Source organism: Molothrus ater, chromosome 16 (genome assembly GCF_012460135.2).
Source record: "Molothrus ater isolate BHLD 08-10-18 breed brown headed cowbird chromosome 16, BPBGC_Mater_1.1, whole genome shotgun sequence".
In the NCBI taxonomy this organism is placed as follows: domain Eukaryota; kingdom Metazoa; phylum Chordata; class Aves; order Passeriformes; family Icteridae; genus Molothrus; species Molothrus ater.
The window spans coordinates 1,913,744-1,925,691 of NC_050493.2; the positions used below are offsets into that span (position 1 = coordinate 1,913,744).

An 11,948-nucleotide genomic window follows, 5' to 3' on the forward strand; every position below is an offset into this window, starting at 1 on the left:
GACCCTGCTGAAACCCTGGAAGTGCCCAGTGAAGCCCATGGATCCCGATCCCTCTGCGATGCCCACCTGGAATCTGCCCTTTGGAATTGCTGTCTCCTAATGCCACTTGTCCAAACTGAATCTATTATTTCCCCCCCTCAACTAAACCCATTTTTCATGAAATGAAAAGTGGATTCCTGAAGGAAGCTGCTCCTGTATTTTTTCCACACACCCTTCCTTCCCATCCTTTGGTATCCAGCAGCTGGAAATCCCTTTATTCCATGGATCTCATTGAATATTCATAGCTGGAGCCTGAACCAGAAATTCCAGTTTATTTTTTATTTATTATTTTATTTCGTTTTTATTTTACCCAAATGATTTTTCCGCCTCCTGAAGGTCAGGTGGGCATCGGGCAAATTTTCCATGATCTTCCTGTGAGTGTTGGTTTTTATTTCCCAGCAGAGCAGAGCCAACATTTGGAATCCTTGGATGAATCAAAGGAAAAGCTGAATAAGCTGGAATTTGGAAGGATTGTCTGTCGAGGTATTAAAAATGTCACTCAATCCCTGGGGCTGAGGGATTGGGGCTGGAATGTGTGGAGAAAAAAAATAAAGGGATCTGGGGAGTGTCGGTGCTGTCTGGAGCTCCTGGGAAGGGCTGGCTGGGAGGACAGATTCTCCCTGGAATTTGTCAGTCTTTGTGGAACGATGACATGTTTTGATGGGATGTGTGCAGGGACGTTGGCAGCTCAGCTGGCTCCTCAAAATTCCACTGCCAAGCTGCCAGGAGAAGCCCAGGAATGGCGTTTGGGATTCAGGGAAAAGCCAGCAGAGCTTCTTCCCAAGGCGTAGAGCAGGGCTGAGGAAAGATTTGTTAGGGTGGGGAGGGAATCCCGTGGAGCAAAGGCTGGGTGGCGCTGGGAGGGATGATCTGCAGGAGCTGCTCCCAGAAAAAAATAATTCCTTGGGCCAGGAAAAAAATAAAAATAACTCCTCCAAAGCAGCATTCCTATGGCACTGAATTCCCCAGGGAGCTGCTGGTTGGAAAGGGAATTTTCCTGGGAATTGGGGCTTTGAGAGCTTTCCTGAATTTGCTCCATAAATGTGATGGGTTGCAGCATTACCAGCGGGAATGTTGGATGGGCTGGCTGGAATTTCTGTTTTCTGGGAATTGGGATCCCAATCCTGATCCAGGGGGTTGGGAAAAGAGGTGGGATCAGGCAGGTGGAAAACAAGGCCCAGGTTTATCCACCTCCTTTCCAGGGTCTGTTCCCTCCAGATAAAACTTCCCTTGGTTAATTGCAAGGATTTGATCAAACTCCATGGGAGGAGGGGACAAATGCTCTTTGCTCTACCCAAAACAGGGTTTAGCTCCTTCCCAGAAATCTGAATTTATTAAAATCCCCCTTTTTTTTTTTTTCCAAAGCAGATTTTCCTGCCCCAACCTTGAGCTTTCCAGTCATTTCCCACTCCAGAGCTTCCAGGAGGGATCATTTCAGGTGGAAAACAGAGGGAATCACAGCCCAGCTCACACCAAACCTATGGGAAAAGTTAATTTTATTAATTAATCAGCTAAACCTGGCTGTGCTGGGATTTGGAATGTGCTGTAGGGCAGGTGGGCACTGCCTGCTACTGGGAGAAATCTGGGAGTAAATTACTCATGGTCCCAGCCAGGCTCTGTGCTCGTGTCTCGGTGAGTTCCTGCCTTTGGGAATGTGAGGGTCACATCCAACAGAACAAATGGAATGATGGAATCATTAAAGTTGGGAAAAAACCCTCCAGGACTGAGGCTCCCCCTGGCAGCTGCACCAGTCAGGAGGATTGAGCTGGGTTTAATTTCTGAAAACGCAATTTTGAGTCCAGACTTACACCCAGAGGGGGTTGAGCTGGGTTTAGTGTCTGAAAACAGCTTTGGGTCCAGGCTTGCCCTCAGAACCAAGGAATGGACACCAAATCTCCCCAGGAGCCCACGGCCATCAGCGCTGACATCGCCGTAACGGGGTCACAGCACAGTTCATGGGGTGGGAGGGTGGAAATGGCATGGCTGCATTGAGATTCCTTTCCAGAATGTTTTCCTAATCTTGTTTTTTTTTTTATCCTTTCTGGCTGTGTTTGAAGAGTTCCTGGCTGTTCTGGCTCTCTGGGATGGGTTAATGACAGGAAAACAAAGCAAAGGCAGCACCCAGCACATCAGAACCCATTTCCAGAGCAGTGCTGGTGCCTTTTTTGCATGAAACTCTGAAGAAATCTCATTTTCCTTTCAGAAATCCCCTTGAAGAATTCCCAAAGATCCCAGCTGAGCTGTTTGCTGCTCTGAGCTGATCCCAGCAGTGCAAAGCAGCCTTAAACCAAGCTTAACAAGGGAATTAGAACTGGCTTAGTGTTGTTTTGCATGGCTAGAGGGGTACAAAACCTGGGAATCATTCCCTGGAGGACCCAAAGTAGTCCCAGGCATCAGATCCATCAGGACACCACCAGACCTTGGCACTTCCAGCTGGGAAAAGCAGGGAAGAGCCCTCTGTGTACATTTCTGGGAGCTTCTGGGCCTCCACATTTTCCTTTTGCATAAACTGAGCTCTCCTTAAAGTCCCCCAAGTCCTTCAGGGGACTCTGCAGTGCCAGACCCTGCTCCATTTGATGTCCCCAGGTCCTCCAGGGGACTCTGCAGTGCCAGACCCTGCTCCATTTGATGTCCCCAGTTCCTCCAGGGGACTCTGCAGTGCCAGACCCTGCTCCATTTGATGTCCCCAGGTCCTCCAGGAGACTCTGCAGTGCCAGGCCGTGCCCTCAGACCTTGCTGGTCTGCATGTGCCCGTTGAACTCCACGTTCCTCTGGGTCAGCATGGACTCCTGCAGGCGGCTGCTGTTCTCCTGCCTGTGCTCCACGGGCTCTCCATCCTCCGCTCCATCACCCTTCCTGAGGCAGAGAACCTTCTGGAAGCTCTGCTTGAAGTTGTCGGAGAGGAAGCCGTAGAGGATGGGGTTGGCACAGCTGTTGGCGTAGCTCAGCACCACCATGAAGAAGTAGAGCCCCTCGAGGACGGGGTCGGCGGGCAGGATGAGGATCAGGTTGACGATGTTCATGGTGTAGAAGGGCAGCCAGCAGAACACGAAGACCACTACGATGATCACCACCATCCTGGTGACCTTCCGCTCCGACCTGCGGCGCCGCGTGGAGCCCACGCGGATCCCCGAGGACTTCACCTTGACCACGATCAGCAGGTAGCACAGGCAGATGACCAGCAAGGGCCCGAAGAAGCCCAGCACCGAGGTGTAGATGATGAACGCCGCCGACCAGACGTTGACCGGCTCCGGCCAGTTCATGTTGCACGTCTGGAAATCCTCCTGCACGTCCGAGAAGATGATCACGGGCAGCACCACCAAGAAGGAGAAGGTCCAGACCGTGGCACTGATGAGCTTGGCCACCCTGGGGCGTCTCCACTTGGTGGATTTGATGGGGTGCACCACGGCCAGGTAGCGGTCCATGCTCATCACCGTCAGGCAGAAGATGCTGGTGAACTGGTTGATGCCGTCCACGGTCATCACAAGGCGGCAGAGGAAGGAGCCGAAGGGCCAGTAGGAGATGGCGTTTTGGGTGGCCAGGAAGGGCAGGCCCAGCATGAAGAGCACGTCGGCCACGGCCAGGTTGAGGATGTAGATGTTGGTGACCGTCTTCATCTTGGCGTGGCGCAGCACCACGTAGATGACCAGGGCGTTGCCGCTGAGCCCCAGGGCGCACACCAGCAGGTAGCAGATGGGAATGAGCACCTTGTGGATGTACTGGAACGGCGGCGGCGCCGGCAGCGTCGCGTTCTCCGTCCCGTTGGGCAGCAGGGAGGAGTTGGCCTGGCCGGGAGCGGCCTCCATGCTGAACGTGCTGGAGAAGTACAGAGGATCCATGGCTTTTGGTTTTTGTTTTCTCTCTCCGTGTTTTTTTTCCCCTCTTAGGAGAGATTAAACTTCACGGGCATCTTGTTCCTAGAAGGAAAATTCGAAATGTGAAATGTCAAAAGTCAAAGATTAAAAAAATAAAAAATTTAAAAATTATAAAATAAAAAAAAATTTAAAAATAATAAAAATAAAAATAAAAATAAAACTTAAAATTAAAATAAAAAATAAAATTAAAATTAAAATTAAAATTAAATAAAAGTATAAATATAAAATAAAAATAAGAATAAAAATAAAAATAAAAATAAAAATAAAAATAAAATAAGAATAAGAATAAAAATAAAAATAAAAATAAAAATAAAAATAAAAATAAAAATAAAATAAAATTAAAATTAAAATTAAAATTAAATACAAGTATGAATATAAAATAAAAATAAGAATAAAAATAAAAATAAAAATTATTTAAAAATTAAAAATTTCAAAAATTAAAAAAAAAATCAAAAACTCAAGGAAAAGAGAGACAGGACTTTTACAAACTGGACTTCTACAATCACTTCAGTTTTCTCTTCTGTTCAGGATTTGGGGTTGGGTTATTCAGCCAGGGAGGAGGATGGGATCAATTCCCAGCAAAGGAATTGCACAATGGGAGAATCCCCGTGCTCATCCCAGCAGATCCCAGGTTCTGTTTCATTTTCACAGGATCCAGGGCTGGGTGCAGCTGTGATGGATTTTTCCCTGTGAGGGCGGAGAGACTCTGGAGTAGAATTCCCAGAGAAGCTGGGGCTGCCCCTGGATCCCTGGAATTGTACAAGGATGGGCTGGACAGGGCTTGGAGCACCCTGGGATAGTGGAAGCAACTGGGATCAGGGGAAGAAGCAAAACTTTCCATAACAATGGAAAATCCTTGGAAAAAAAATCCCTGAGCTCCGAGACAGAAAGGGTCATGTCTGAGATCTTCCCCACCAGGTCAGGGTGTGTGCACAGAGAAGGGAAGGAATAAACTCCTTTTTTCCACCTCTCAATATTATTTTTTGTGTTCCCACATCCTCTCCTTTCAGCCTGAACTGGTTTTTATCCCCAAAATCCCTTTTTTCCTGCAGGAAATCCAAGCTGCAGTGGGGCAGCTCCAGGACAGCTGAGCAGATTTGAAGCTGGAATAAATTTTACCAACCATCCTGAAAAAGGTGGAGAATTTCCAACGCCCCTTTCCTGCGGCGATCTCCATCCCCAGGAATATTTTTCCACCTTTTTGTCAGAGTGGGGTTCAATTTATCAGGTGGAGAAACTTAGAACCATCATTAAAAAAAAAAGGAGATTTAAAGCACCAAAAAAAAATGGAGATTTAAAGCACCAAATCCTGGTGAAGGTGGAAGAAACACCCAGCAATTTTTGCTGCCATCACCTGACGATCAGATTCCCACAATAATCCGGGGGTTTGGGCCTGGAATCACAAACAGCCAGCCCACAGCCCTGGAAAAGCTCCTTGTATCCAGGAGCAATCTGAAACCACCTCCATCCATGGCTGGGCTTTCTCCTGGGGTGAGAAAACCTGGGGGAGAGGAGGAGCCCCTGCATCTCCCGGGAGGAATCACAAATGTGCCGAGCTGCTTTGGGAATGTGCAGATGGGGAGTAGGTGTCTCACGTGGCTGGGTGGAGATGCACCGGGGAAATGGGGAGTGCAGGGAGAGCTGAGGGAGCTGCTGGAGCTCCAGGGCGGTGGGGATGGGGCAGGAGGAGCTGGGTGTGCTGCTGCTGGAATATTTGGGGTTCAGGTGTTGGGAGCATCCCTGCGATTCCCAAGGTCCCGCTGCAGGCAGAGCTCAGCCTGAGCTCTTCATAAATGAAACAGGAGCGGGTCAGAGGCTGGGTAAAGTAACACAGGAAAAGTCCAGCTCTGTCTGAAAAAGTGGATTTTTAAATCCTGATCTTCAGCCTGTTTTGAAACCCTGAGCTGTAGCAAATCTCAGGTTATTTATGGGGGAATTCTGGGAGAAGCTGAGTCTGGGACTCCTCATTCTCGGCTGGGAGGGGGTTTGGAAATTCCCATTTTCCTGCTGTGACCCCACTGGGCTCACTGAAGGGAAGGACAGGAAGGAAAAATACGTGGGATGGGACAGGCAGGGTTTATAAACTCATATCCATGGAGCTGCATCCTTGGGATTGGGAATGTTCTTCCCAGACAAGCTCAGCTCATCCAGGCTGGGCCCAAAAAGCCCAAATTTCCATCTGAGCCTGGGAAAACTTGGAAAGCACGGAAAGAAGCAGTGCTGGAACTCAGCAGGGAGGGTCAGGAGGGGCAGTCATGTGTGGCTCATCCTCTAAAACCTGGGAAAGGAAACCTTTTCCAAAGTGCCTTTTCCACAGCGCACATCCTTGGATGCAGGACTGGAGGAATTGCTCAATTCAGTCCTGCTCCTTCCAGCACCGTTGGAGCTCAGGCCTTGCAAAGAGGAGCTCTTTTCTTTGGATAATTCCCATTTCTTCTCCCCCTGGAGAAATCCTCCAGCCCCAAATCCCTGTTTGCAGAGAGCCTCGGGCTCTCCCAGCCATCCATGGGCATTCCAGGGGATTTTCATGAAGGACTTGGGTGTGCCTTCCATGGAGAGGTGAGGATTTTTTGCCTTTTTTTTTTTTTTTTTGTGGATTTTTGGATTTTTTTTTTTTTTTTTTTTGTATTTTCCAACAGAGAGGAATTTCTAGGAATTCCCTCAGCAGCCAGACTTTTCCTGGAATTAGGGACGCTTTGTCACCCCTGTGTTTTGGGGCTCTCCCCGTGGGTTTGTGGGAATATTCACCTTCCCCTCGGGATGTTTGTTCTGTGGGATGAACTGTACCACACCTCTGCTATTTATTCCTGTCATGCAGAGCGGATTGGGAAGGGAATCCCAGAACCCTGGAATGCTTTGGGTCAGGAGGGACCTCCAAGCTCATCCATGAGCGCCTCCCATGATCCCAGGCTGCTCCAGCCTGGATGTGGACAATTCCAGGGATGCCCCAGTGCATTTCCTGAGGGGAAATCCATTTCTTAAGGCTCTGCTGCAAACCCTTCCAACTCTTCCCTGCTGTTCTCAGCACCAGGGAGGAATTTACTCCACTGGACATCCCCCATTCCCAGGATCTGATGCCCCAAATTCCCCCAGATCTGCAAACCAAACTCAGATCCCCATCCCACATTTGCTTCCCTCAGCCTTTGCCTTGCAGCCACCAGAATTCTGGGATTTTTCCTGGAGAAAAAAAACCCAAACAGCTGCAAATCCATGTTTTCCTGGCTGCCTTGGAGGAGCACAGGGAATTTTCCCCCCTGTCCGGGTGACAATTTGTCCCTCACCAGCACGATTTGGCCTCAGCTCCTTTTGTCACCACGACCCTGAACCTCCACAAAGGGTGATTAAAGATGATGATTAAAGGCAATTAAGAAGCGCTGATTGATCCCTCATAGCCTTGTTTGGTGTTCTTAATTAAGGGATTAATAACAAACACGCCTCCGGGGGGGTTTTCTCTCATCCAGCTTTTTGTTCCCCTTTGATTTCCAAGTCCCCCACCCTGGGATTGTCCATAAATTCTGGGGTTTTCTGCTTAAAATTGAGGAGCTGGGAATGCGGACCTGGAATAATCACTGACAGAATTCCAAGTTTTAACAGAGCACCATCCAGGAAAAAATCAGCATCCACAGCAGCCGAATATATCTCTGTCCCTGCTTCCCAAAAAAATTCAGGGAATAAATAGCAGAGGTGTTATGGTGCTAGAATTTCACATTTGTGAAAACTCCTAAATAAACCTGGGTGAAAAAAAACCCCAAGGATTAACAGAACAGCGACTAAAAAATCATCCCAACCTAAGGAAAAACAAACGTTTAAAATGGAATTAAAATTTTTAATTTGAAATTAAAAATGCCCAGACAGATCAAGGCTGAAGTTTTCCCTGGGCTCAGGTCACAGCAGCAAAACAAAAATAACTCCATGGAGAACATTGCATGAGAGTGGGGCAGGGCTCGGGCAGGAATTGCAGGAATTAAACCTGATTTTCCAAGCTGGATTGGATCCTGCTGCCTGTTTGCCTCTGGAATCATCACTCTCTCATCCACGATAATTGCTGGGAATGGAATTACAGCACCAGCATGGCAGATTGCTGCTTCCAGCAGCAGCAGGATAATTAGGGATAACACAGACAGTGGGAATCCAGCCTTTTCCAACTGCCTTGGGAGGAGAAACACCCCTGAGAAGTCTCCAGGAATCATCTCCTGACAGCAGAGCTCCCATCCCGAGGGGCTGGCTGCCATAAATCCCTGGGGTTTTGACAATTTCATCATTTTCGTGTTTCGGAGCTGAGCGTCCATCGCCCCAGAGAGCCCCTGGGGCCTCGCTCCGTGGGTTTGGGTGGATGGGGCAGGCAGGGCAGGGAGGGAGACCTGGCAGGGCAGCTCTGGGACAGCTCAGAAATCCCAGGAAAGCTGGGTGGGAGCAGCAGGGAAACGCAGCATCACCCCGAGAGCTGCCTCAGCTCTGAGGGATGAAAATGCTCTGTACAATGCAGCGGGGACACCTCGCTTTTCCCATCCCCACCACCTGGAGTTAAAAAAAAAACCCCAAAGGAATCCATTCAGATTCTCCCGAAAGGAATTTTCTCCTTGGACAAATCTTTGATGCTTCTCAGGGGGCGTTTGTTGCCCTGAAAAAAACCAAATTATGGATTTTTCTCTGCTGAAAACAAAACTTTCCCACCTGAAATTGCTCCTCTGCTTCCACTCTCTGAATTGGGACTAAACCAAACAGCTGAATTACAAGCTCAACAACTTCTTCTCACTTTTAACCCTAAAAAAATCTTTTTAAATTGTATATTTGGCACCACTTTGTTACCCCTCAGCCTTTCCCAGGGTTTCCCAGAGCACCTGCTCTGAGAAGCTGCTCCTGTCTTTAGGAAAAAAACAACTCATGAAAAAACCCATAAACACAAATCTTTGCTGAGTCCTTTCTTTTCTCCCCAAACACATTTCAGTGGTGCTCAGGGATTACTCACTCGGGCTGAGCTGCTCCTGCCACACCAACACTCATGGAAAGCAAAAGCTGCTGGGCTTGGTCCCAGGTTTAAGCTGGGTTTGGTCCTGGATTTAAACTGGGTTTGGTCCTGGATTTAAACTGGGTTTGGTCCTGGATTTAAACTGGGTTTGGTCCTGGATTTAAAATGTTGGTGTTCTTTGTTAAAATGTTTGCTCCCGAATTTAAGGTGGGTTTGTTCCCAGATTTAAACTGGATTTGCTCCTGGATTTAAACTGGGTTTGCCTCCCGATTTAAGATGGGTTTGCTCCCGAATTTAAGGTGGGTTTGCTCTTGGATTTAAGGCAGGTTTGCTCCCAGATTTAAGATGGGTTTGCTACCAGATATAAACTGGGTTTGCTCCTGGATTTATGATGGGTTTTCTCCTGGATTTAAGATGGGTTTGGTCCCAGATTTTAACTGGGTTTGCTCCTGGATTTAAGGTGGGTTTGGTCCCAGACTTAAACCGGGTTTGGTCCCAGATTTAAGGCTGGGTTTGGCCCCAGGTTTAAGATGGGTTTGGTCCCAGATTTAAGGCTGGGTTTGCTCCAGGCAGAGCAAGGTGTGCAGCTCCATCTCTGTTCCCGCACCGGGCAGTGGGGCTGGGGTGGATCTCCCAAACCCGGCTCCAGCCCCAGCACATCCCCAAACCCAGGGGATTTTCCCAAAGGTTTCTGTTCCTCCTTCCCCTCTGCAATCCAGGGACACGCAGGGATTTCAGGGATATTCCAGGCGGGTGCAGGAGCTGATTCCAGACTGGGGCTGCTCCCAGGCTGAGGCAGAGCAGGAGCAGCCCCGGCCCCGCTGTGGAAGGAGCTCAGGAACAGCAGCTCCGGGGGGAAATTCCAGGATTTGGGGTGTCTGGCTTTAGGCTCCATCCCACTCCAGCAGTGCAGCCCCACTGCAGCCACCGAGGCTGTCCCCAGGAGCTGGGGGTCCCTCAGGCGCCCCCAGACTGGTCCCAGCACCCCGGGAGCACCCGTGGGGTCTCACCCGGAGTCTCCTCCTCCCCAGAGCTACAAAAAGTCCCTGCTTGATCCCAAACCTGCTGAGCCCGGCTCTTTCTGAGCCCGGCTGTTCTTTCCCTGCTCTTCCATGCCAAGCTCTGGGCTCCAGGGCTGGGAGCTGCGGGGATCCAGCCCAGGGACAGCCGGAGATGCTCCCAGCCCGGCCCCTCCTGACCGTCCCCATGTCACCTTGGCCTGGCCCCCCCGATGTCACTTTGACCTTGACATCTCTGCCCGCTGACGCCCCTGGAGCAGCTCCCAGCCCCTGCTCTCCCTGCCGTGTTTTATCCCAGGGCTCTGCTCTGTCCCTGAGCCCCGCCAGGGCTCTGTCACATCCCCCGAGTGACAGCGGCCCCAGGCTGTGCCTTTCGCGTCCCTTCCAGCCCCAAAGCCGCGCTCAGGCTGCTCCTGCTCCAAACGCGGCATCGTCCCCACGGCCGGGGGTCCCTCCCGGGCACTCCCAGCCAGGATTGTCACCCCACTGCTCAGAGGGGTTCCCCTTTGTCATCCTCACAGCCAGGATTGTCACCCCGCTGCTCAGAGGGGTTCCCCTTTGTCATCCTCACAGCCAGGATTGTCACCCCACTGCTCAGAGGGGCTCCCCTTTGTCATCCTCACAGCCAGGATGGAATCACTCCTCTCTCCAGCACCAAATCCCCCCTCAAAAGGGCAAATTCGGTGTCTCCACAAGCGGGACCGACGGCTCCGGTGCCTCCTCTACCCCAGCGAGCTCCCCCGCCTGCCCCGTGCCCATCCTCCCCGCAGCGATCCCGGCTCCCGTTCCCGCATCCCGACTCCCGTTCCCGGCTCCCGTTCCCGGTTCCCGTTCCCGCATCCCGGCTCCCGTTCCCCCATCCCGGCTCCCGTTCCCCCATCCCGGCTCCCGTTCCCCCATCCCGGCTCCCGTTCCTGGTTCCCGTTCCCACATCCCGGCTCCCGTTCCCCCATCCCGGCTCCCGTTCGCGCATCCCGGCTCCCGTTCCCGGTTCCCCTTCCCACATCCCGGTTCCCGTATCCTGGCTCCCGTTCCGGGCTCCCGGCCGTGCTTACCTGCGGCTCCAGGGCTGCTCTCCAGGGCTGGAGCAGGAGCCGCCGCTCCCGCAGCCGCGCCGGGAGCGCTCCCCGCGCTGGCCGCTCCCCCGGGAGGAGCCACGGGGCTCGGAGGGGCCGGGGGTGCCGCAGCCCTGGGGCCGCCCCCTGCTCGCCAACTTGGGCTGGCAGCGGCTGCTGCGGGCAGCGGGAGCGCTGCGCGGGGATGCTCTGCCCGCCGGTGCCACCTGCGAGTGCGTGTGTGCCACCTGCGAGTGTGTGTGTGCCTCCTCTCTGTGTGTGTGCCACCTGCGAGTGCGTGTGTGCCTCCTCTCTCTGTGTGTGTGTGCCACCTGCGAGTGTGTGTGTGCCTCCTCTCTGTGTGTGTGCCACCTCCACTGTATGTGTGCCACCTCTTCATGTCTGTCCCCTTTCCCATGTCTGTCCCCTTTCCCATGTCTGTCCCCTTTTCCATGCCTCTGTCCCGCTCCCCGTCCCTGTTCTCCCATCCCTGTCCCCCTCTCCCTGTTTCCCTCTCCTCATCCCTGTTTCCCCGTCTCTGTTCCCCCTCCTCATCCCCGTTCCCTATCCCCATCCCTGTTCCCCATCCCTGTCCCTGTTCCCCGTCCCTGTTCCCCATCCCTGTTCCTCCATTCCTGTCCCCCCATCCCCATCCCTGTTCCCTTATCCCCATCCCTGTCCCCCCATCCCGGGCTGTCCTTACCCAGCTCTGCCTCTCCCGCAGCCCCGGGCTTCAGCCGGAGGAGGAAGAGTCGCATCTCCCCCTGCTCCAGCTCCTGTCCAGCCCCGAGAAATCCTCCAAAGCCTCCCGCAGGCTGGGACCGAGCCTTTCCCGACCCCCAAAGGCGGCAGCCGAGCCCGGGGCGCGTTTGGGGACAGCGGGAGGGCTCTGGCACCTGCGGGGGGGCTCCCGTTCCACGCCCCCGTCCCCGGGCAGAAGGGGAGCCCGAGCGCCAAGGGCGCATCTCCATCATCCCTGCAGAACGGGATC

General features: G+C 52.1%; 1 protein-coding gene across 2 annotated transcripts; it reads right to left on the reverse strand.

Annotated features, from left to right (window-relative positions):
• Positions 1-309: 309 nt before the first annotated feature.
• Positions 310-11,710, reverse strand: SSTR5 (somatostatin receptor 5). Of its 2 annotated transcripts, none has more exons than XM_036392802.2 (2): positions 11,661-11,710; positions 310-3,956 (listed from the first exon to the last, which is right to left on the reverse strand). In XM_036392802.2, exon 2 carries the CDS (start codon positions 3,876-3,878, stop codon positions 2,766-2,768), a length of 1,113 nt encoding a protein of 370 aa, XP_036248695.1. In that variant the 5' UTR covers positions 3,879-3,956; positions 11,661-11,710; the 3' UTR covers positions 310-2,765. The 2 variants fall into 2 exon arrangements, with proteins under 2 accessions (XP_036248695.1, XP_036248694.1); XM_036392801.2 differs by lacking the exon at positions 11,661-11,710 and adding an exon at positions 10,958-11,063.
• Between the last annotated feature and the right edge of the window lie 238 nt (positions 11,711-11,948).